Genomic DNA, 25,326 nt, shown 5'->3' with positions numbered 1-25,326 from the left:
TTTCTGTAAGGTCAAATGCAGCAAAGAAATACCTAGTTAAGCTGCAGCTGACCCAGAACAGAGTGACACGTCTTGCTCTTTAGTGTAATCAGTGGGCTAATATTAATACAATGCATGCCCGTTTGTCTTGGCTAAGAGTTGAGGAAAGACTGACTGCGTCACTTTTATGAGAAACATTAATGTGCTGGAAATTCAACTTACACACAGCACTGACACACACACTTACCCAACCAGACATACCACCAGGGATCTTTTCACAGTCTCCAGGTCCAGAACAAATTCAAGGAAACGTACAGTATTAAATAACCAAGAGTGCATGGAACCCCCTTCCATCTTATATAGCACAAGTGAAACGCAAACCTGGCTTCAAAAACAAATAAAGCAACACTCGTGGCACAACACCTCTCCCCTTGTGACCTACTTGTGTGTACAGTGGGGCAAAAAAGTATTTAGTCAGCCACCAATTGTGCAAGTTCTCCCACTTAAAAAGATGAGAGAGGCCTGTAATTTTCATCATAGGTACACTTCAACTATGACAGACAAAACATCACTGCTCTAGAGGAGATCTGCATGGAGGAATGGGCCAAAATACCAGCAACATTGTATGAAAACCTTGTGAGGACTTACAAAAAACACTTGACCTCTGTCATTGCCAACAAAGGGTATATAACAAAGTATTGAGATAAACTTTTGTTATTGACCAAATACTTATTTTCCACCATAATTTGCAAATAAATTCATTAAAAATCCTACAATGTGATTTTCTGGATTTGTTTTCTTCTCATTTTGTCTGTCATAGTTGAAGTGTACCTATGATGACATTTTTTAAGTGGGAGTACTTGCACAATTGGTGGCTGACTAAGTACTTTTTGCCCCACTGTATGTACTGACATGTACAGTATCAGTCAAAAATTTGGACACCTAATCATTCATGCATGTTTCTTTCTTTATACTATTTTCTAAATTGTAAAATAATAGCGAAGACATCAAAACCATGAAATAACACATATGGAATCATGTAGTAACCAAAGTGTTAAACAAATCCAAATATATTTATATTTTAGATTCTTCAAAGTAGCCACCCTTTGCCTTGATGACAGCTTTGCACACTCTTAGCATTCTCTGAACCAGCTTCACGAGGAATGCTTTTTCAACAGTCTTGAAGGAGTTCCCACATACGCTGAGCACCTGTTGGCTGCTTTTTCTTCACTCTGCAGTCCAACTCATCCCAAACCATCTCAATTGGGTTGAGGTCGTGCGATTGTGGAGGCCAGGTCATCTGGTGCAGCACTCCATTACTGTCCTTGGTCAAATAGCCCTTACATAGCCTGGAGGTGTGTTTTGAGTCATTGTCCTGTTGAAATACAAATGATAGTCCCATTAAGTGCAAACCAGATGGGATGGCGTATTGCTGCCAAATGCTGTGGTGTGCCTTGAATTCTAAATAAATCAGTGTCACCAGCAAAGCACCCCCACACCAACAACCTCCTCCTCCATGCTTCACGTTGGGAACAATACATGCAGAGGTCATCCGTTCACCTACTCTACACCTTACAAAGACACGGCGGTTGGAACCAAAAATCTCAAATTTGGACTCAAACCAAAGGACAGATTTCTACTGGTCTAATGTCCATTGCTCGTGTTTCTTGGCCCAATCATGTCTTTCTAATTGGTGTCCTTTAGTTTTGCAGCAATTCAACCATGAAGGCCTGATTCACGCAGTCTCCTCTGAACAGTTCATGTTGAGATGTGTCTGTTACTTGAACCCTGTGAAGTATTTATTTGGGCTGCAATCTGAGGTGCAGTTAATTCTAATGAACTTATTGTGTACAGCTGAGCTAACTGCTTAGATTTCTTTAAAAATTGTTGGTTACTACATGATTCCATATGTCTTATTTCATCATTTTTAATTCTTCACTTATTATTCTACAAAGTAGAAAATAGTAAAATAAAGAAAAACCCTGGAATGAGAAGGTGTGTCCAAACTTTTGACTGATACTGTATGTAAATGGTAAATTATTTGGTCTGTAATGCATTTTTTGTTACATGTCGGACCCCAGTAAGACTAGCTGTCTGCATTGGCATCAGCTAATGAGGATCCTACTTAAGCAAATCAAATAGCAATCAATGGTATTGTGTCTTTCACTTTGCTTTGTATTCTTTACAAATATTTTGTCAACTCTGTTAACATTCTGTCCTTGCGTTAACTATTATTAAACCAATGCAGAGTTTTGAACATGTATTTAAAACGTCAATATATTTAATAACCCACTTCTTTGTTCTTCTATGAAATGTTCTTCTTACAGACATAATTAACAGTATTATGACCTTGTTACTTACAGAACAATACACTCTTTAACTGACAAGAGCTAGACTGTGGAGTAGTAGAGCATCTATAACAAGAACACTAATTAAGAACAGTTTTCAAGTGTTGTGACCAGCGGCTTGGCATGCGGTAAAGAGGTCAATGGAACTCGACTCCAAAATGTGGAAATACCATGGAAATGAATCACGCTTCAACATCCGGCAGTCTGGTTGACCAATCTGCCACAATGGATAGTGACAACTGTAAAGTTTGGTTGAGGAGGAATAATGGTCTGGGGCAGTTTGCATGGTTCGGGCTAGGCCCTTTAATTCCAGTGAAGGGAAATCGTAACGCTACAGCATACAATGACATTCTAGACAATTCTCTGCTTCCAACTTTGTGGCAACAGTTTGGGGGTGGCCCTTTTCGGTTTCAGCATGATAATGCCACTGAGCACACAGCGATGTTCATAAAGAAATGGTTTGTTGAGATGGTGTGGAAGAACTTGACTGGCCTGCACAGAGCCCTGACCTCAACTCCCTCGAACACCTTTGTTGAAGAGATTTGAATGGAACGCCGACAGTTACCACATCGAACCAGGCCTAATGCTGATGGCGATGACTCAGAGACATCAAAAGATGTACAGAAAACACTCCTATATTATTAAGCTCTCGATGTAGCTAACTCACACAGCTGGTAAGTGCATGTTAAGTCGTGTTTTAACTCAAGCTCGCTAAGAGGGTCCTCAGAAATAATATGGATTCTTCACTTTTTTGATAGTCATCGTTTAATATGGAAAAATTCTAAATGGCTGTTCTGGAAAGAATTGGAGCCTCTAGAGCATTTTTCAGACGGTTGCTAGGGGACCTTTTTTACGAAATAATGTGTTTTTTATGATTGTGTTTTGCTTTTCGTGTACTGTTGTGTATAATAACGTGCTGTCTTATTGTGTATGTGAATGTGTAGTTTAACGTGTTTATTGTATTTTGATGTGTATTGTGGTGCTATACAGGGCTCATCTGGAAAAGAGACCTTGGTCTCAGCATTGACTCCCTGTCAAAATAAAGGTTAAATAAAATGCCCACTCCTTGGTAGGAAGCTACTAAGGGTCAAAATCAAATAACTACAAAAAGAAAATATATATATATATAAATATGTTCTGTAGAGCTAACCGTATGTTACAATAAAGGAATTAAAAACAGTAGGCTAAACCTCATTAGTTTAATATGGTTATATTTTTCAAATTTTTATTGAACTTTTATTTGACTAGGCATGTCAGTTAAGATACTGTAACCATGGCGATGGTGTAGAATAGATTGTAGTGTAATAACATATAAACATGTCCTCTGGTGTTGTGTTGACTGCATCAACATGAACACCACATCCTCTCATGTGGCTGATGAGATGATCACCAGAACCTCAGAGCTTAGAGGTCGATGTGATGCTCATGGTCTATTTACCTCTCTGGCAGAAGGGGCCTGCATAGGCTGAGAGGCCACAGTCGCAGGAGAAGCCGTTGTACATCTCCACGCACCTCCCTTGGTTCTGGCACAGCTCCCCGTAGCTGCTGCAGTGTCCCGGGCAGCCCGGCCTCACCCCGGGCGTGATCTTGGCCCTCTCCTCCAGGTCCAGTGTCCTCCCGTTCAGCTGCAGCGAGCGGATACACCCCAGGAAGCCTTTCATTCTGGAGGCTGTGCCACCTGTCAACACCCAACACAGCACACAGTAAAAACCCATTGTTCCTGTTTCTCTATCTGAAATTCCAAGGGTAGTGGATAAGTAAGATCTCCTATAGGTTATGTACAGTACATGTATCTCCTGCCAACACACAAAGCAGAGCAGTCAACCGCTTTGTTCCCGTTTATTTATGATACTTTCTCTATTTCTTCTTAGTCTGTGTGACGGGGCACGTACCAGAGCTATGTGACTCGTCACCCAGCCGCCCTGTGACGGGGCACGTACCAGAGCTATGTGACACGTCACCCAGCCGCCCTGACGGGGCACGTGACTATGTGGGGCACGTACCAGAGCTATGTGACACGTCACCCAGCCGCCCAGCCGCCCTGTGACTCGTCACCCAGCCGCCCTGTGACGGGGCACGTACCAGAGCTATGTGGGCGGGGCACGTACCAGAGCCAGAGCTATGTGACACGTCACCCAGCCGCCCTGTCACCCAGCCGCCCTGTGACGGGGCACGTACCAGAGCTATGTGACACGTCACCCAGCCGCCCTGTGACGGGGCACGTACCAGAGCTATGTGACTCGTCACCCAGCCGCCCTGTGACGGGGCACGTACCAGAGCTATGTGACTCGTCACCCAGCCGCCCTGTGACGGGGCACGTACCAGAGCTATGTGACTCGTCACCCAGCCGCCCTGTGACGGGGCACGTACCAGAGCTATGTGACACGTCACCCAGCCGCCCTGTGACGGGGGCACGTACCAGAGCTATGTGACACATCACCCAGCCGCCCTGTGACGGGGGGCACGTACGTCACCCAGCCGCCCAGAGCTATGTGCCACATCACCCAGCCGCCCTGTGACGGGGCACGTATGTGACATCACCCAGAGCTATGTGCCACATCACCCAGCCGCCCTGTGACGGGGCACGTGACACCAGAGCTATGTGACACATCACCCAGCCGCCCTGTGACGGGGCACGTACCAGAGCTATGTGACACATCACCCAGCTGCCCTGTGACGGGGCACGTACCAGAGCTATGTGACACATCACCCAGCCGCCCTGTGACGGGGCACGTACCAGAGCTATGTGACACATCACCCAGCCGCCCTGTGACGGGGCACGTACCAGAAAACACATTCAGAGAGCTGACTTTTATCAGCTGTCTGTCTGTTGCCACTGCTCTGGCTGCTAACCTCCGTCTCCTCCTTGTCTTTTCTTTCTCTTCTCTGGAATCTCCCCATACTTCAGAGCTGGCAGTTCATATTGTTCTTGGAGTTCAGGCAAGGCTTTTCACAACAAAGAATCAATGAGCCTCTCCCCCTGCAAAGCAAGACTCTGGGTCTGTCGGAGTTCTCTTCGAACTGAAAAACGTTTTTTTTTTGTTTTGTTTACAAAGCACTAACACAATGTTGAAGCATTTCCTAGGCAGGCTGTCAAATCTTTAGTCAAATATAATGTAAGAAATCTTTCCTTTCAGGGAGCGTTGAATAAAATGTCACTTTCTCATTGTAGACTAACTGATGCTGCAACTGAAAAACTTTTTTAAACAAAGAAACCTTACAAAGAAAAATAATATTTACCCAGATGAGTCAATTAAGAACAAATTCTTATTTACAATGACAGCCTGGCAAGTGTGCTACATTGTTAAAGCATTTCTTATGTATGTGTCAAATAAAATATTATTGAATACTCTTATGCTACAGTAGTAACTGTTGAGTTGGAATAAACTGTAATTTGGTCATTGCAGAGCGGACTTTGGGTAACTGCCTGATGGGATATAATCACGTTTGGGTAATTGTACATCAGAATGGGCTCATGATTCTGAAGTACTGAAGTGTAGAGAGTGTCGAGAGAGAGAGTGTAGAGAGAGTGTAGAGAGAGTGTAGAGAGAGTGTAGAGAGAGTAGGGAGAGTGTAGAGAGAGCGAGAGAGCGAGAGAGAGAGAGTGCTAGAGAGCGAGAGAGCGGGAGAGAGAGAGAGAATGATCAAATATACAGACAACAAATTCCAATTGGCTATACTAAAACTCTTCAACATCAGCCTTAGCTCTAGCATCTTCCCCAATATTTGGAACCAAGGACTGATCACCACAATCCACAAAAGTGGAGACAAATTTGACCCCAATAACTACCGTGGGATATGCGTCAACAGCAACCTTGGCAAAATCCTCTGCATTATCATTAACAGCAGACTTGTACATTTCCTCAATGAAAACAACGTACTGAGCAAATGTCAAATTGGCTTTTTACCAAATTACCGTACAACAGACCATGTATTCACCCTGCACACCCTAATTGACAACAAAACAAAACAAAACAAAGGAAAAGTCTTCTCATGCTTTGTTGATTTCAAAAAAGCCTTCGACTCAATTTGGCATGAGGGTCTGCTATACAAATTGATGGAAAGTGGTTTTGGGGGTAAAACACAAGACATTATAAAATCCATGTACACAAACAACAAGTGTGCAGTTAAAGTTTGGCAAAAAACACACACATTTCTTCCCACAGGGCTGTGGGGTGAGACAGGGATCCAGCTTAAGCCCCACCCTCTTCAACATATATATCAACGAATTGGCGCGGGCACTAGAAAGGTCTGCAGCACCCGGCCTCACCCTACTAGAATCTGAAGTCAAATGTCTATTGTTTGCTGATAATCTGGTGCTTTTGTTACCAACCAAGGAGGGCCTACAGCAGCACCTAGATATTCTGCACAGATTCTGCCAGACCTGGGCCCTGACAGTAAATCTCAGTAAAACCAAAATAATGGTGTTCCAAAAAAGGTCCAGTCGCCAGGACCACAAATACAAATTCCACCTAGACACCATTGCCATAGAGCACACAAAAAAACTATACATGGCCTAAACACCAGCGCCAGAGGTAACTTCCACAAAGCTGAGAACGATCTGAGAGAAAAGGCAAGAAGGGCATTCTATGCCATCAAAAGGAACATAAAATTTAACATACCAATTAGGATCTGGCTAAAAATACTTGAATCAGTCATAGAGCCCATTGCCCTTTATGGTTGTGTGGTCTGGGGTCTGCTCACCAACCAAGATTTCACAAAATGGGACAAACACCAAATTGAGACTCTGCATGCAGAATTCTGCAAAAATATCCTCCATGGACAACGTAGAACACCAAATAATGCATGCAAAGCAGAATTAGGCCGATCCCCACTAATTATCAAAATCCAGAAAAGAGCCGTTAAATTCTACAACCACCTAAAAGGAAGCGATCCCCAAACCTTCCATAACAAAGCTATCACCTACAGAGATGAACCTGGAGAAGAGTCCCCTAAGCAAGCTGGTCCTGGGGCTCTGTTCATAAACACAAACACACCCCACAGAGCCCCAGGACAGCAGCACAATTAGACCCAATAAAATCATGAGAAAACAAAAAGATAATTACTTGACACATTTGAAAGAATTAACAAAAAAACAGAGTAAACTAGAATGCTATTTGGCCCTAAACAGAGAGTACACAGTGGCAGAATACCTGACCACTGTGACTGACCCAAACTTAAGGAAAGCTTTGACTATATATATAGACTCAGTGGGCATAGCCTCGTGGGCTGCACTTCCTAACCTCCTGTCCAATGTATGACCGTATTAGAGACACATATTTCCCTCAGATTACACAGATCCACAAAGAATTCGAAAACAAGCCCAATTTGGATAAACTCCCATATCTACTTGGTGAAATTACACAGTGTACCATCACAGTAGCAAGATTTGTGACCTGTTGCCACAGGAAAAGGGCAACCAGTGAAGAACAAACACCATTGTAAATACAACCCATAAATACAACCCAATCCCTTGTGTACATCGTTGCAACACTGTATATATACGTAATATGTCATTTGTAATGTCTTTATTGTTTTGAAACTTCTGTATGTGTAATGTTTACTGTTAATTTCTATTGTTTATTTCACTTTTGTATATTATCTACCTCACTTGCTTTGGCAATGTTAACACATGTTTCCCGTGCCAATAAAGCCCCTTGAATTTAATTGAATTGAGAGTGTCAGGAGAGAGAGAGAGAGAGAGAGCGAGAGAGAGAGAGAGTAGAGAAAGAGAGTGTGTAGAGAGAGAGATAGAGTGTGTAGAGAGAGAGAGAGAGAGTGTGGAGAGAGTATGTAGAGAGAGTGTAGATAGAGAGAGAGAGTAGAGAGAGTGTGTAGAGAGAGAGTGTAGAGAGAGAGAGAGAGAGAGAGATGACCATATGAGGGAAATTAGAAATGAGAGAAATTAGGAAAATTGGAGAGAGATAGAGACATGATCAGATGAGCACCTGCATTTTTCAGCATTTTCTTTAAAAAAAGACAGATTTAGGGTTAGATGAACTTTGATTTTTTTTGTCAGGAACATATACAGGATGCTACCCTCGACAACATAACCTTCACTTCAAATCAAAACTCAAAACCTACAACCTGATTTTGGATGGAATTACAGAATCAACTGGAAGATTTACAACTACCAAGGATTATTATTCTATACAGCAAATTCTCTGGAAAACAACAGAAACCTGAAAACACAATCCAACCTCGAACCTCGAGTGAGTAATGTTTAGTCTGAAACTGTTTTTTATTTCAAAAAGCCAAGAAGAAAAATACACTACATTACTTTATAAGGACTGAATGCTAAATGAAGACTACCAAACTTGATACAACTTCAACTAGCACTGACGCGTCAAGTGAGAGGTGTCAAAGTCCTTTAGCACAACAATGGCAGGGGGGTCAAGCAGTCTACTCCAACCAAATGGAGAGGCCTTAGAAGCTGCCTCCTGCTGTTCAGAGGTAATTAAAATACAGTACCCTGTGTATGTAAAGAATGATAAGGCAAGAAAATATTAGAAAATGAAGCTCCTTGTGAAAAATCAAGCAACATTTTTTGCTGACTATTACAAAAATGGGAACATCAGCAACCTTATCTTCCACACAAACCATCCCCTGGCATGGCACAGTGCTACATTAGCACACTACCCTTTTGTTAAGAGAGGGGGGGTTAACGAGGCGTGGAAACTCAGGGTACTTGACAAAGAGGACTCTGAGTCAGCTAATATAAATCTCTATAAGTCTGGAACAGTAATGGTACAGGGTAACCCCAAACTTTCACCTAATCAAAGAATTAGCCCAGCAGGAGAAGCTCTCCCTTGAGAAAGATACCCCCACCCCGAGCGGGTCAGACCAGACCTCTTCATTATATAACCCCACAGACGAGCCACCCCCAGCGGAAAGTCAACCTCCCAGCACAGAGTACTACCCTCTCATTGAAATGAAGGATACATTTACCCAGCTGGAGGTAAGGCAGGTGGAGCTGGAACAGCAGGTGATTACACGCCAGTCAGCACAGACCCAGACAACAGTCCAGCACAACAACACTCTCTTAACCAGACCTGGAGTCCTGAAGTTGGAGAGAGACATATCTGCACTCTGGACAGTGGTGAGACAACTTCAACAGGAGAAAGAGCAGGATCAGGAGAAGAACAGAGCACTAGAGGAGAGGATGAGACTGCTGGAGGAGAAGTTGAGGGGGGGGGGGTGACAGAGAACAACCCACTAGAGAGGTGGCCACCCCAGCAGAGAAGCCAGCAGAACAGCCCACCTCAGCACCCGACAAAAGTCTCAACACCACAGCAGAACAGTCCACACCAGACCCTGACCATAGCGTCGACATCACAGCAGAACAGACAAATGAAGAACCCCAAGCCCAGCGGCTCTCACCCCCACTGAGCACCCCCTGTCAGCCACCCTGATAGCCCTCCTGACAACCCCCCCACACCCACTGAGGACAAACACAAGACACAGATTGTTCTCCTTATGGACTCAAATGGGAAATATATACAAGAAAAAAAACATTTTTCCCCAAACACAATGTGTCTAAACTCTGGTGTCCAAACACCCAGCGCGCCCTAGACCTTCTCTCTGAGGACCAACTAGCCACATAATATGGGGCGGCAGGGTAGCCTTGTGGTTAGAGTGTTGGACTAGTAACCGCAAGGTTGTGAGTTCAAACCCCTGAGCTGACAAGGTACAAATCTGTTGTTCTGCCCGTGAACAGGCAGTTAACCCACTGTTCCCAGGCTGTCATTGAAAATAAGAATGTGTTCTTGAGTTGCCTGGTTAAATTAAGGTAAAATTTAAAAAAATATTTTTTTAATAATACACACAGGCACAAACGACCCGAGAGCACAGCAGGAAAGGGTGGCCACAGCACTTAAGTGAGTGATTGAAAAAGCTTCTTCTACTTTCCCCAACGCACAAGTGGTTATCTCCACCCTGCTACCACGAAAATACTTCCACCCTGCCACAATACAGCGGGTAAATGCAAGTATTTCCCGTGACTGGCCCACCACTCCACCCTGGACTTGAACAGCCTTTATGACCAGGTCCACATATACAAGGCAGCAGTGCCCACCACTCCACCCTGGACTTGAACAGCCTTTATGACAAGGTCCACCTATACAAGGCAGCAGTGCCCACCTTTCACATTTATTTAACCAGGTAGGCTAGTTGAGAACAAGTTCTCATTTACAACTGCGACCTGGCCAAGATAAAGCATAGCAGTGTGAACAGACAGCAACACAGATTTACACATGGAGTAAACAATAAACAAGTCAATAACACAGTAGGAAAAAAAAGAAAGAGTCTCTATACATTGTGTGCAAAAGGCATGAGGAGGTAGGCGAATAATTACAATTTAGCAGAGTAACACTGGAGTGATAAATGGTCAGATGGTCATGTGCAGGTTGCGATACTGGTGTGCAAAAGAGCAGAAAAGTAAATAAATAAAAACAGCATGGGGATGAGGTAGGTAAATTGGTGGGCAATTCAAACGTAGCCCCAACACTTCACACAGGAGCAACAGATCAATAGACACAACGCCCAGACCAGCGAGATACTGGACCTACACATAGAGGACCCACACCAAGAGGACTTACATCCAGACCACAGCACCACCAGCCACATCCCCACCCCAACCAATCAACACCCCCCCATGTCAACCATGCCCACACCCCATTTATGCCCCCTCAGATCAGACCTATACCCCGCCTGCCCACCCCATGCACCCCACCCCCTGGTATAGAGGTGCCAAACACTTCAGCAGTCTGAATTGCCCTAGAGGGACCAAACACTTCATCAGTCTGAATTTCCCTAGAGGTGCCAAACACTTCAGCAGTCTGAATTGCCCTAGAGGTACCAAACACTTCAGCAGTCTGAATTGCCCTAGAGGTGCCAAAAATGTTGGCAGTCTGAATTACACTAGAGGTACCAAACACGTCAGCAGTCTGAATTGCCCTAGAGGTGCCAAACACTTCAGCATTCTGAATTGCCCTGGAGGTACCAAACACTTCAGCAGTCAAAACAAATCAAATCAAATCAAATTTTATTTGTCACATACACATGGTTAGCAGATGTTAATGCGAGTGTAGCGAAATGCTTGTGCTTCTAGTTCCGACAATGCAGTAATAACCAACAAGTAATCTAACTAACAATTCCAAAACTACTGTCTTATACACAGTGTAAGGGGATAAAGAATATGTACATAAAGATATATGAATGAGTGATGGTACAGAGCAGCATAGGCAAGATATAGTAGATGGTATCGAGTACAGTATATACATATGAGATGAGTATGTAAACAAAGTGGCATAGTTAAAGTGGCTAGTGATACATGTATTACATAAGGATGCAGTCGATGATATAGAGTACAGTATGTACGTATGCATATGAGATGAATAATGTAGGGTAAGTAACATTATATAAGGTAACATTGTTTAAAGTGGCTAGTGATATATTTACATCATTTCCCATCAATTCCCATTATTAAAGTGGCTGGAGTTGAGTCAGTGTCAGTGTCAGTGTGTTGGCAGCAGCCACTCAATGTTAGTGGTGGCTGTTTAACAGTCTGATGGCCTTGAGATAGAAGCTGTTTTTCAGTCTCTCGGTCCCAGCTTTGATGCACCTGTACTGACCTCGCCTTCTGGATGATAGCGGGGTGAACAGGCAGTGGCTCGGGTGGTTGATGTCCTTGATGATCTTTATGGCCTTCCTGTAACATCGGGTGGTGTAGGTGTCCTGGAGGGCAGGTAGTTTGCCCCGGTGATGCGTTGTGCAGACCTCACTACCCTCTGGAGAGCCTTACGGTTGAGGGCGGAGCAGTTGCTGTACCAGGCGGTGATACAGCCCGCCAGGATGCTCTCGATTGTGCATCTGTAGAAGTTTGTGAGTGCTTTTGGTGACAAGCCGAATTTCTTCAGCCTCCTGAGGTTGAAGAGGCGCTGCTGCGCCTTCTTCACGATGCTGTCTGTGTGAGTGGACCGATTCAGTTTGTCTGTGATGTGTATGCCGAGGAACTTAAAACTTGCTACCCTCTCCACTACTGTTCCATCGATGTGGATAGGGGGGTGTTCCCTCTGCTGTTTCCTGAAGTCCACAATCATCTCCTTAGTTTTGTTGACGTTGAGTGTGAGGTTATTTTCCTGACACCACACTCCAAGGGCCCTCACCTCCTCCCTGTAGGCCGTCTCGTCGTTGTTGGTAATCAAGCCTACCACTGTCTGGTAGCAGTTTGACTTTGGCCTAAAGAGCAGGAACCCGGACTTCACCAAAGAAATCGGTAATACAGACATTGTCATCCTACAAGCAACCTGGTATAGAGGAGACGGACCCACTGGTTGCCCTCTGGGTTACAGAGAGCTGGTAGTCCCATCCACCAAACTACCAGGTGTGAAACAGGGAAGGGACTCAGGGGGTATGCTAATTTGGTATAGAGCAGACCTAACTCACTCCATTAAATTAATCAAAACAGGAACATTTTACATTTGGCTAGAAATTCAAAAGGAATTTATCTCATCAGAGAAAAATGTCCTCCTGTGTGCTACCTATATCCCCCACTAGAATCCCCATACTTTATTGAAGACAGCTTCTCCATCCTGGAGGGGCAAATCAATCATTTCCAAGCCCTGGGACATAAAATGCAAATTAATTACTTAAAAATCATACAATGTGATTTTCTGGATTTTTGTTTTAGATTCCGTCTCTTGCAGTTGAAGTGTACCTATGATAAAAATTACAGACCTCTACATGTTTTGTAAGTAGAAAAACCTGCAAAATCGTCAGTGTATCAAATACTTGTTCTCCCCACTGTATATACAATAGCAGCTATAAGGTGTTAGCAATAGGAAAATAAGATAAACATAGCACAAAATATATACAGGGTCAACTAGCATAGGTAATAAGTTAGCATGCTAGGTTAGGCTAGGCTAGCAGGTTGGATCAAGCCATGGGGGCTGACATCTTAAGGCCTATGGCATGAATGGCTATCAAATAGTTACATAAAATTTACAGTACAACCAGACATAAAGTGCCCTATCCCAGTGCAGTTCACTTACATAGGTCAGAGACGCACTAACATTACAGTGTGTTGGGAGAGTCCAGGGCTGCAGGATAATTGGTCTGTGGGTTGTGGCCCAGATGTAGGGCAGAGATTTATGAAAGATCTCCTCACTCTGCCACTGCTTGCTGAAGACTATCCTGGCACCCCAATGGTGGAACTAGCTTCCCCCTGAAGCTAAGGCTGCAGAGTCCCTACCCCCCCAGCGCTGACTTTGATGATAACTACTTTGAGGAAAAGTGTACTTACTATGCCTGTGATATGTGGTTGTCCCACCTACAGTAGCTATGTTAAGACGAAGGCACTAAGTGTATGTTGCTCTGGATAAGAGCGTCTTCTAAATTACTAAAATGTCAAATGTAAAAAAGTGAGACTGAGCCCAGACTGGGTTGGACTGTGCTTTTATACATGTCCCGGTCCCACCTGCCTATTGGATAGATGCCCTGAGGTCACTGCATGTGGCATGTAACTAAAGAGCCCCAGAGGGGACACAGAGTAGCCTGTAAACAATGGGGATCCTTCCCCACCTCTGCGCTCTGCAGGGTCAGGGAGTCAGGCTTAAGGTGTCCACATGCTTCCCAACCGAAACGGTTCGGTAGAGTTTGTGCATATATTATGACAAAAAAAATGATGTTTTTGTTTGTTTTGGACTCCCATGAGGGTTTTTGAGACTGTTCAGACACACCCATTTTTTCTGGAGGCAAGACGGACTTCAGAGCCGAAGTCTATGCACCTTTGTCGGAGATTGGTCAACAGTAAGGACTTTTCATGAAAGTCTTTGTTGTCATTCAACGAGAGAAGACTCGTTTTAATGCATATTGTTTTATAAAAAAATACTGCGCAAAACATCTTAGTTAGAATTTTTTTTTATGTCAAAATGAATGACAGATTTCTTGAGTTATCTTAGAAAAATGTTGACTATTTTGAGGAAGTGTATACTGGCTACGAACTTAAGCCGAACTTAAGCATGCTGACACCTTGTTGGCGGTAGGTAGGCTACTTGTTTTAAGAGTTAGAGAGGGCTGGAAGTGTTCAGGAGAGGGGCTGAAAGCGTTTTCTACATATACGTTCTGAATATAAATCATAAAATGTGTATTTATCAACCCGTGACACATAATACCAATAGAGGCCAATTCCTATGAACCACAGGACAATCTTTAGGTTTTACATAGAGTATGGTCCCTCACAAGCACTGCAAGGGATTACTGGCTAAAGACATCCAACATATCAATATTCATTCTCTCATTCTGACTCTGCCCGCATCCACTGTTTGTTCGTTTTTCCAGCAAAGTGGATGTTTGTGGATATAACAGACCGAAAGAAGCATCCTCAATATTTGCTTGTAGATAAAGTGTTATACAACAGCCTGTTTTTCCTAGTGTTTTCCTGTCTTTAAATCATTGGAATAGTCTGGGGCAAAAACAGACTGAAAACCAGCACAATGGTACTGATAGGCTCTATATGGCAAAGAATTTTCCCAATATAGATGTCTGACGTAGGTACAGAATAGATTTATTAAACCTAGCTTCAAGCAAATGCATATCAGTGGACAGATGGCCTGAGAGCAAGGTTGTTTGAGAATGCATGAGCATTCTCAAACTATTACTGTGACGGCGGCTGCTTCTTATAGGTGGTGCATCCACTGCATCTTACTGTTGGAAGCAGGGCCTTCTCGTTCTCTTATTAACTTACCTCTTGAACTATGCTGTACTGATCAAAACATTTTAAAAAGGAGAGAAATGTCACAATATTTCAAACACCAATTCCATCTGGAATTACCGCTACCTATATTTGCAAGCTATGGATTCATAGTCTCTGTTCACCACCGGCAGAGGAAACAGAGAAAACAGAAAACAGCCACAAATGGCTTAATTTCTCTGAATTGCTCTCTGGCACACTCTTGAAGGAGGGAGTGGGGACAAACAGGAAGAATCTCAGGGTGCCCCAACTCAAAGGCTGTTCCCCAACTGGGATCCTATTCCCTATGTAGAGCAATACTTTTGACCAGGGGCCATAGGGCTCTGGTCAAAAGTAGTGCACTATATAGGGAATAGGGTAGCTTTTGGAAAGCAGACGAAAACGGCATTATTACAAATGACAGACGTGGATAGGGCTGGTGAATGTAGGAAGCCTAGCACCTCTCACTGAGCCATTTATATGCTTATCACGCATGCTTATTCCTCTTAATGGCAGACCTGAGTTCAAATGCGATTGAAATTCCCTTCAAATACTTTATCTGTGTGTGCTTGAGCCTGCCTTTATGAACTGATATAGTAGTCCCACAACTGCAAACCCCACCCAACAGGCACTCCCAGGGCAGGCTAGATCAAACGCTTAAAGTATTTGAAGGATTTCAAATAGTATTTGAACCCGGGTCTGGTTTATTTCTGTCTCGAATGAGGGAGGGATAGGTAGTGGTCTGAAGCAGCAGTGTTTTCCTACCTACAAATAACTGGCTGTTGAGCTGCAGATGGATGTGACCATCGGCGGGGGCCTTCTGTGTGGCGTTGGGGAAAGCGTCCACACGCAGTGAAGCCTCTTTTACATTCCGCTCCGCTCGAACACGGTGCCACCTGTCGTCGTTTAGTGCCACATCGCCTGTCTCCACCCGCACTTCAAAGGGGCCGTTGCCCACGTCAAATGAGAAGACCACCTCTGTCGGCGCTGTAGGGGGAGGGAAGGAGGAAAGGAGGAGGGCGGATTGTGGAGGGAAGGAGGGATGGAAGGAAGGAAGGAAGGAAGGAGAAAGAGATGGTTATACACACCAGATAAGTAGCATTTGGATAGGTGGGTAAATATCCCAAAATGCAGAGTGCCAAATAGATATTTTTTACCTCCAGACATCTAGATAATTTTCCTCCCCTTGTCTTCTGACATTTTCTTTCTAATCTTGTCTATAAAAATACTCATCTGACCCATGCAACTTTCACTGCTCGGACAAAATCACATTTACACTTTTTCAGTTGTATATCTGACACAACTGTGAAGCTTTTTTGATGGTTGCTGTGACCTTGAGTATCAACAGGAATAGAGAAAGATGAGGGGTTGTCATGCCGATACCAGTACAAAGTGGCCTGACAACATTGTGTTCCAGTTATTTTCCCCCAGATCTATCTCACACACTACATCAAAAACGTCCACTGCTGGCCTGGCAGTAAACTCCACTATACAGTAGCTAGCTACAGGTAACTGCCAAAATAAAGGATAGACCAAAGTCTTAAAAGGGAGTTGGGCCACCATGAGCCAGAACAGATTCAATGCCCCTTGGCATAGATTCTACGAGTGTCTGGAACTCTATCGAAGGGATGCGACACCATTCTTCCACAACAATTTCCATCATTTGGTGTTTTGTTGATGTTGGTGGAAAACACCGTCTCAGGTGCCGCTCCAGAATCTCCCAGAAGTGTTCAGTTGAGTTGAAATCTAATGACAGACGGCCATGGCGTATGGTTTACATTGCTTTCATGCTCATCAAACCATTCAATGACCACATGTCATTGTCATCCTATGGGGGCATAGCCATGGTAGCCAAAATAATGGCCTGCCCAGCATTTTTATATATGAACCTAAGCATGATGGGATGTTAAAGACGCACCATGCAGAAATCGCTCTGCCATTTCCTGGTTGCTAAAATTCTAAAAGTTTGCCGAATTTCAGTTTATGTGACAAAACAAGCAAGTGTAGTGTAGATGGAACAGTACAACTTTAGACCGTCCCCTCGGCCATACCCGGGCACGAACCAGGGGACCCTCTGCACACATCAACAACTGACACCCACGAAGCATCGTTACCCATCGCTCCACAAAAGCCGCAGCCCTTGCCGTGCAAGGGGAACCACTACTTCAAGGTCTCAGAGCAAGTGACGTCACCGATTGAAACGCTAACTAGCCGTTTCACATCCGTTACATAGAGAATCATTGTACCATCTAAACCGCTGTGAAATATATTTTCCATAACAAAATATTATATTTTCAGCTGTTTGAAGCTAGTGTACAAAAACGGGAAGCATAGAAATAACACATAGAACAGATCTTACGCTTCTAAGACTTCCTTTCAATGAGAATGACAGATCTATAACTCACATTTCTATGTGAATTTGGTCAGGTTCCACATAGTTACATATTGCCGCTTTATTTGATTTTAACTCAGGGATCACACCTATGTGGAAGCACCTGCTTTCAATATACATTTTCTTCCCTCATTTACTCAAGTGTTTCCATCATTTTGGCAGTTACCTGTATGTACAGTATTTTATTCCCTGAAAACATTTGTCATGCATTTTTCTCTTTCATTTTGTCACATCCTGACCAAAGAAAGCTTTTATTTTCTATGGTGGAGTAGGTCGGGGTGTGACTGGGGGGGGGTGTTCTAGTTTATTATTTCTATGTGTAGTCTAGTTTTTGTATTTCTATGTTGGCCTGGTATGGTTCCCAATCAGAGGCAGCTGTCTATTGTTGTCTCTGATTGGGGATCATATTTAGGTAGCCTTTTCCCAACTGCTGTTTGTGGGATCTTGTTTTTGTATTGTTGCTTTTGATCTCTACAAGGCTGTACGTTCGTTTGTTTCTCTTTATTATTTGTGTTGCTGGTTCACATTCTAATACATTTTGATGAACCCAAATCACGCTGCGCCTTGGTCTACCCATTTCGACGAACTTTAAAAATATATATATATTTTATTTATTTCACCTTTATTTAACCAGGTAGGCTAGTTGAGAACAAGTTCTCATTTGCAACTGCGACCTGGCCAATATAAAGCATAGCAGTGTGAACAGACAGAGTTACACATGGAGTAAACAATTAACAAGTCAATAACACAGTAGAAAAAAAGAGAGTCTGTATACATTGTGTGCAAAAGGCATGAGGAGGTAGGCAAATAATTACAATTTTGCAGATTAACACTGGAGTGATCAATGATCAGATGGTCATGTACAGGTAGAGATATTGGTGTGCAAAAGAGCAGAAAAGTAAATAAATATAAACAGTATGGGGATGAGGTAGGTAAAATTGGGTGGGCTATTTTTCCGATAGAATATGTACAGCTGCAGCGATCGGTTAGCTGCTCAGATAGCAGATGTTTGAAGTTGGTGAGGGAGATAAAAGTCTCCAACTTCAGCGATTTTTGCAATTTGTTCCAGTCACAGGCAGCAGAGAACTGGAACGAAAGGTGGCCAAATGAGGTGTTGGCTTTAGGGATGATCAGTGAGATACACCTGCTGGAGCGCGTGCTACGGGTGGGTGTTGCCATCGTGACCAGTGAACTGAGATAAGGCGGAGCTTTACCTAGCATGGACTTGTATATGACCTGGAGCCAGTGGGTCTGGCGACGAATATGTAGCGAGGGCCAGCCGACTAGAGCATACAGGTCGCAGTGGTGGGTGATATAAGGTGCTTTCGTAACAAAACGGATGGCACTGTGATAAACTGCATCCAGTTTGCTGAGTAGAGTATTGGAAGCTATTTTGTAGATGACATCGCCGAAGTCGAGGATCGGTAGGATAGTCAGTTTTACTAGGGTAAATTTGGCGGCGTGAGTGAAGGAGGCTTTGTTGCGGAATAGAAAGCCGACTCTAGATTTGATTTTAGATTGGAGATGTTTGATATGAGTCTGGAAGGAGAGTTTACAGTCTAGCCAGACACCTAGGTACTTATAGATGTCCACATATTCTAGGTCGGAACCATCCAGGGTGGTGATGCTAGTCGGGCGTGCAGGTGCAGGCAGCGAACGGTTGAAAAGCATGCATTTGGTTTACTAGCATTTAAGAGCAGTTGGAGGCCACGGAAGGAGTGTTGTATGGCATTGAAGCTTGTTTGGAGGTTAGTTAGCACAGTGTCCAAGGACGGGCCGGAAGTATACAGAATGGTGTCGTCTGCGTAGAACGTTACACATTTAGTGTATATGTTTATACAAAGGTCTTCCTAACTGCCCATCTTGTCTGAATGGATCATTTTAATTAATTAAAGTTGTAAAGTTGTGGGGCGGCTTGCTTTAGCTCTTTAAAAATATTTTTGAGGTAGTGGAAGAATTTTAAAAAGTTGTTCTTTACTATTTACAGAAAAACAATTACATATGGTCAAAGTTATATTTACTAAAATAATTTGTCTGATTATTTTGATAGACTACTATAATACTATTTGTCTACATGTAGTCGGGTGTGCAACTTTGGGCACTTTGGCCCTGCAAGCTTTCAGAAATGAAAACTTATTGAAACACCATTTTACCAGTATTATAATTGTTTTTGATAATGGCTGCGATCGTACTATTCAGGAATGTAAATATTTTTGACACTTTTCTCAGACAGATATAGACAAATGCAATTTCCATCTCATCATTAAACATAAATTTTAGTTGAAAATGAAATATCATACAATTTATTTATAACACTTTTCTAATACATTTGTACATGAACTTGTATTGAATATTATTTTAAGTGATTTTTAAGGTTTTCCTAATCTTAATAATTCAACACAACGCCTGAATGTATAAACTTGCTTTCTGACAGCTGAAAACATGTATTTACCATAAAAAACGTATTTTTCCAAAGGGAGCAGTCCGTGTACATGCACTCTTTCTTCAGGTTCTCACAGCACAAAGACTCAATAAGGTTCTCAATGTTGCTGCAGCTGATCACTTTATGATACCGTAGTTTGTCCGCCATGGACTGGAGGTTGGTGCGGGTTTTGCAGAGGCGTGTGTCCCTATCCTGGCCAGTTGGCTTGACAACCCAAAAAGGACATCTTTTGCAGAATTCAGTGTAGGACATTTTAATCTCTGAATATTCCCTCTTAAACTTCTGATAAAGGTTCTGAATTGTGCCATTCAAGAGGAACTTCTGCTTTTTCTTCTTGTTCCTCGTTAGTGGGTCCTTTTTCCCTGTTGCTGCTCTACTGTTGGCATCACGTTCATAGAATCTAGTGATTTTCTCTTCTGTGGCTGTGCTAATTATGTGACACTGCTTTTTCCTGGGGTATTGAAGACTTGTTAGCATGTTTTCATTTGCCCTTTGACCAGACCATACTTTCTCAGGATGTTGCCTCTGAGCATTTTTGAAGCTACCTGTTTGTCCAGTTGAATTGCTAGGGTTAGAGATTCCAAAACCCTTCTATGGATTATATGGCAACAGCACAACAAACCAAATGTTATTTGTTACATGCGCCGGATACAACAGGTGTACATTAGAACTTAAAGTGAAATGTTTACTTACAAGCCCTTAACCAACAATGCAGTTAAGAAAATATGAAAATAATCAATTAATTAAATAGCAGCAGTAAATAACAATAGCGGGGCTATATACCGGGGGTACAGGTACAGAGTCAATGTGCAGACGCACCGGTGTCGAGGTAATTGAGGTAATATGTACATGTTGGTGGAGTTATTAAAATGACTATGCATAGATAATAATAAAGAGGAGTAATGCAACTGTTCTGGGTAGCCATTTGATTAGATGTTCAGGAGTCCTATGGCTTGGGGGTAGAAGCTGTTTAGAAGCCTCTTGGACCTAGACTTGGCGCTCCGGTACCGCTTGCCATGCAATAGCAAAGAGAACAGTCTATGACTAGGGTGGCTGGAGTCTTTGACAATTTTTAGGGCCTTCCTCTGACACCGCCTGGTATAGAGGTCCTGGATGGCAGGAAGCTCGGCCCCGCTGATGTACTGCGCACCACCCTCTGTAGTGCCTTGCCATCGGAGGCCGAGCAGGTACCATACCAGGCAGTGATGCAACCATGCTCTCGATGGTGCAGCTGTAGAAACTTTTGAGGATCTGAGTACCCATACCAAATCATTTCAGTCTCCTGAGGGGAAATAGGTTTTGTTGTGCCCTCTTCCTGACTGGCTTTGTTGTGCTTGGACCATGTTAGTTTGTTGGTGATGTGAACACCAAGGAACTTGAAGCTCTCAACCTGCTCCACTACAGCAACGTCGATGAGAATGGGGACGTGTTCGGTCCTCCTTTTCCTGTAGTCCACAATTATCTCCTTTGTCTTGATCACATTGAGGGAGAGGTTGTTGTCCTTGCACCACATGGTCAGGTCTCTGACCTACTCCTTATAGGTCTCATCATTGTTGGTGATCAGGCCTACCACTTGTGTCATCGGCAAACATAATGATGGTTTTGGAGCCGTGCCTGGCTGTGCAGTCATGAGTGAACAGGGAGTACAGGAGGGGACTGAGCACGCACCCCTGAGGAGCCCCTGTGTAGAGGATCAGCATGGCAGATGTGTTGTTACCTACCCTTACGGGGGGACGGCCCATCAGGAAGTCCAGGATACCCTAGTTCTACTCTTCATACCCCTGATACCTCCTTTGTTCCACCTCCCACACATGCGGTGACCTCACCCATTACAACCAGCATGTCCAGAGATACAACCTCTCTCATCATCACCCAGTGCCTGGGCTTACCTCCGCTGTACCCGCACCCCACCATACCCCTGTCTGCGCATTATGCCCTGAATATATTCTACCATGCCCAGAAACCTGCTCCTCTTATTCTCTTATTCTCTGTCCCCAACGCTCTAGGCGACCAGTTTTGATAGCCTTTAGCCGCACCCTCATACTACTCCTTCTCTGTTCCGCGGGTGATGTGGAGGTAAACCCAGGCCCTGCATGTCCCCAGGCACCCTCATTTGTTGACTTCTGTGATCGTAAAAGCCTTGGTTTCATGCATGTCAACATTAGAAGCCTCCTCCCTAAGTTTGTTTTACTCACTGCTCTAGCACACTCTGCTAACCCTGATGTCCTTGCTGTGTCTGAATCCTGGCTCAGGAAGGCCACCAAAAATTCAGAGATTTCCATACCCAACTATAACATCTTCCGTCAAGATAGATCTGCCAAAGGGGGAGGAGTTGCAGTCTACTGCAGAGATAGCCTGCAAAGTAATGTCATACTTTCCAGGTCCATACCCAAACAGTACGAACTACTAATTTTGAAAATTACTCTCTCCAGAAATAAGTCTCTCACTGTTGCCGCCTGCTACCGACCCCCCTCAGCTCCCAGCTGTGCCCTGGACACCATTTGTGAATTGATCGCCCCCCATCTAGCTTCAGAGTTTGTTCTGTTAGGTGACCTAAACTGGGATATGCTTAACACCCCGCCAGTCCTACAATCTAAGCTAGATGCCCTCAATCTCACACAAATCATCAAGGAACCCACCAGGTACAACCCTAACTCTGTAAACAAGGGCACCCTCATAGATGTCATCCTGACCAACTGGCCCTCCAAATACACCTCCGCTGTCTTCAACCAGGATCTCAGCGATCACTGCCTCATTGCCTGTATCCGCTACGGAGCCGCAGTCAAACGACCACCCCTCATCACGGTCAAACGCTCCCTAAAACACTTCTGTGAGCAGGCCTTTCTAATCGACCTGGCCCGGGTATCCTGGAAGGACATTGACCTCATCCCGTCAGTTGAGGATGCCTGGTCATTCTTTAAAAGTAACTTCCTCACCATTTTAGATAAGCATGCTCCGTTCAAAAAATGCAGAACTAAGAACAGATACAGTCCTTGGTTCACCCCAGACCTGACTGCCCTCGCCAGCACAAAAACATCCTGTGGCGGACTGCAATAGCATCGAATAGTCCCCGTGATATGCAACTGTTCAGGGAAGTCCGGAACCAATACACGCAGTCAGTCAGGAAAGCTAAGGCCAGCTTCTTCAGGCAGAAGTTTGCATCCTGTAGCTCCAACTCCAAAAAGTTCTGGGACACTGTGAAGTCCATGGAGAACAAGAGCACCTCCTCCCAGCTGCCCACTGCACTGAGGCTAGGTAACACGGTCACCACCGATAAATCCATGATTATCGAAAACTTCAATAAGCATTTCTCAAAGGCTGGCCATGCCTTCCGCCTGGCTACTCCAACCTCGGCCAACAGCTCCTCCCCCGGCAGCTCCTCGCCCAAGCCTCTCCAAGTTCTCCTTTACCCAAATCCAGATAGCAGATGTTCTGAAAGAGCTGCAAAACCTGGACCCGTACAAATCAGCTGGGCTTGACAATCTGGACCCCTATTTCTGAAACTATCCGCCGCCATTGTCGCAACCCCTATTACCAGCCTGTTCAACCTCTCTTTCATATCGTCTGAGATCCCCAAGGATTGAAAGCTGCCGCAGTCATCCCCCTCTTCAAAGGGGAGACACCCTGGACCCAAACTGTTACAGACCTATATCCATCCTGCCCTGCCTATCTAAGGTCTTCGAAAGCCAAGTCAACAAACAGGTCACTGACCATCTCGAATCCCACCGTACCTTCTCCGCTGTGCAATCTGACTTCCGAGCCGGTCACGGGTGCACCTCAGCCACACTCAAGGTACTAAACGATATCATAACCGCCATCGATAAAATACAGTACTGTGCAGCCGTCTTCATCGACCTTGCCAAGGCTTTCGACTCTGTCAATCACCATATTCTCATCGGCAGACTCAGTAGCCTCGGTTTTTCGGATGACTGCTTTGCCTGGTTCACCAATTACTTTGCAGACAGAGTTCAGTGTGTCAAATCGGAGGGCATGCTGTCCGGTCCTCTGGCAGTCTCTATGGGGGTGCCACAGGGTTCAATTCTCGGGCCAACTCTTTTCTCTGTGTATATCAATGATGTTGCTCTTGCTGCGGGCGATTCCCTGATCCACCTCTACGCAGACGACACCATTCTATATACTTTCGGCCCGTCATTGGACACTGTGCTATCTAACCTCCAAACAAGCTTCAATGCCATACAACACTCCTTCCGTGGCCTCCAACTGCTCTTAAACTCTAGTAAAATCAAATGCATGATTTTCAACCGATCGCTGCCTGAACCCGCATGCCCGACTAGCATCACCACCCTGGATGGTTCCGACCTTGAATATGTGGACATCTATAAGTACCTAGGTGTCTGGCTAGACTGCAAACTCTCCTTCCAGACCCATATCAAACATCTCCAATCAAAAATCAAATCAAGAGTCGGCTTCCTATTCCGCAACAAAGCCTCCTTCACTCACGCCGCCAAGCTTACCCTAGTAAAACTGACTATCCTACCAATCCTCGACTTCGGCGATGTCATCTACAAAATGGCTTCCAACACTCTACTCAGCAAACTGGATGCAGTATATCACAGTGCCATCCGTTTTGTCACTAAAGCACCTTATACCACCCACCACTGCGACTTGTATGCTCTAGTCGGCTGGCCCTCGCTACATATTCGTCGCCAGACCCACTGGCTCCAGGTCATCTACAAGTCCATGCTAGGTAAAGCTCCGCCTTATCTCAGTTCACTGGTCACGATGGCAACACCCATCCGTAGCACGCGCTCCAGCAGGTGTATCTCACTGATCATCCCTAAAGCCAACACCTCATTTGGCCGCCTTTCGTTCCAGTACTCTGCTGCCTGTGACTGGAACGAATTGCAAAAATCGCTGAAGTTGGAGACTTTTATCTCCCTCACCAACTTCAAACATCAGCTATCTGAGCAGCTAACCGATCGCTGCAGCTGTACATAGTCTATTGGTAAATAGCCCACCCATTTTCACCTACCTCATCCCCATACTGTTTTTATTTATTTACTTTTCTGCTCTTTTGCACACCAATATCTCTACCTGTACATGACCATCTGATCATTTATCACTCCAGTGTTAATCTGAAAAATTGTAACTATTCGTCTACCTCCTCATGCCTTTTGCACACATTGTATATAGACTCCCCCGTTGTTTTCTACTGTGTTATTGACTTGTTAATTGTTTATTCCATGTGTAACTCTGTGTTGTCTGCTCACACTGCTATGCTTTATCTTGGCCAGGTCGCAGTTGTAAATGAGAACTTGTTCTCAACTAGCCTACCTGGTTAAATAAAGGTGAAATAAATAAAAAAATGTTTAAAAAAATACAGTTGCATGAGGAGGTGTTTAGACCCAGGGTCCTTAGCTTAGTGATGAGCGTTGAGGGCACTATGGTGTTTAATTTCATGGCTACAGGCATG

The 25,326-nt window shown here is 44.2% G+C and overlaps 1 protein-coding gene across 3 annotated transcripts in view; it reads right to left on the bottom strand.

Annotated features, from left to right (window-relative positions):
- Positions 1-25,326, bottom strand: part of cntnap3 (contactin associated protein family member 3) — a 193,204-nt gene that overhangs the window by 31,952 nt on the left and 135,926 nt on the right. For all 3 annotated transcript variants that reach the window (XM_042326590.1, XM_042326591.1, XM_024430942.2), the window contains exons 17-18: positions 15,823-16,044; positions 3,766-4,005 (exon numbers count right to left, since the gene is read on the bottom strand). In XM_042326590.1, the coding sequence (XP_042182524.1) occupies positions 3,766-4,005; positions 15,823-16,044 (462 nt within the window). The remainder of the gene's footprint in view (positions 1-3,765; positions 4,006-15,822; positions 16,045-25,326) is intronic.

The sequence above is a fragment of the Oncorhynchus tshawytscha genome, linkage group LG09 (assembly GCF_018296145.1).
Source record: "Oncorhynchus tshawytscha isolate Ot180627B linkage group LG09, Otsh_v2.0, whole genome shotgun sequence".
Classification (NCBI taxonomy): Eukaryota; Metazoa; Chordata; class Actinopteri; order Salmoniformes; family Salmonidae; genus Oncorhynchus; species Oncorhynchus tshawytscha.
The sequence above is the reverse complement of the archived record's forward strand: the minus strand, read 5'-3'. Positions and strand labels throughout refer to the sequence as shown.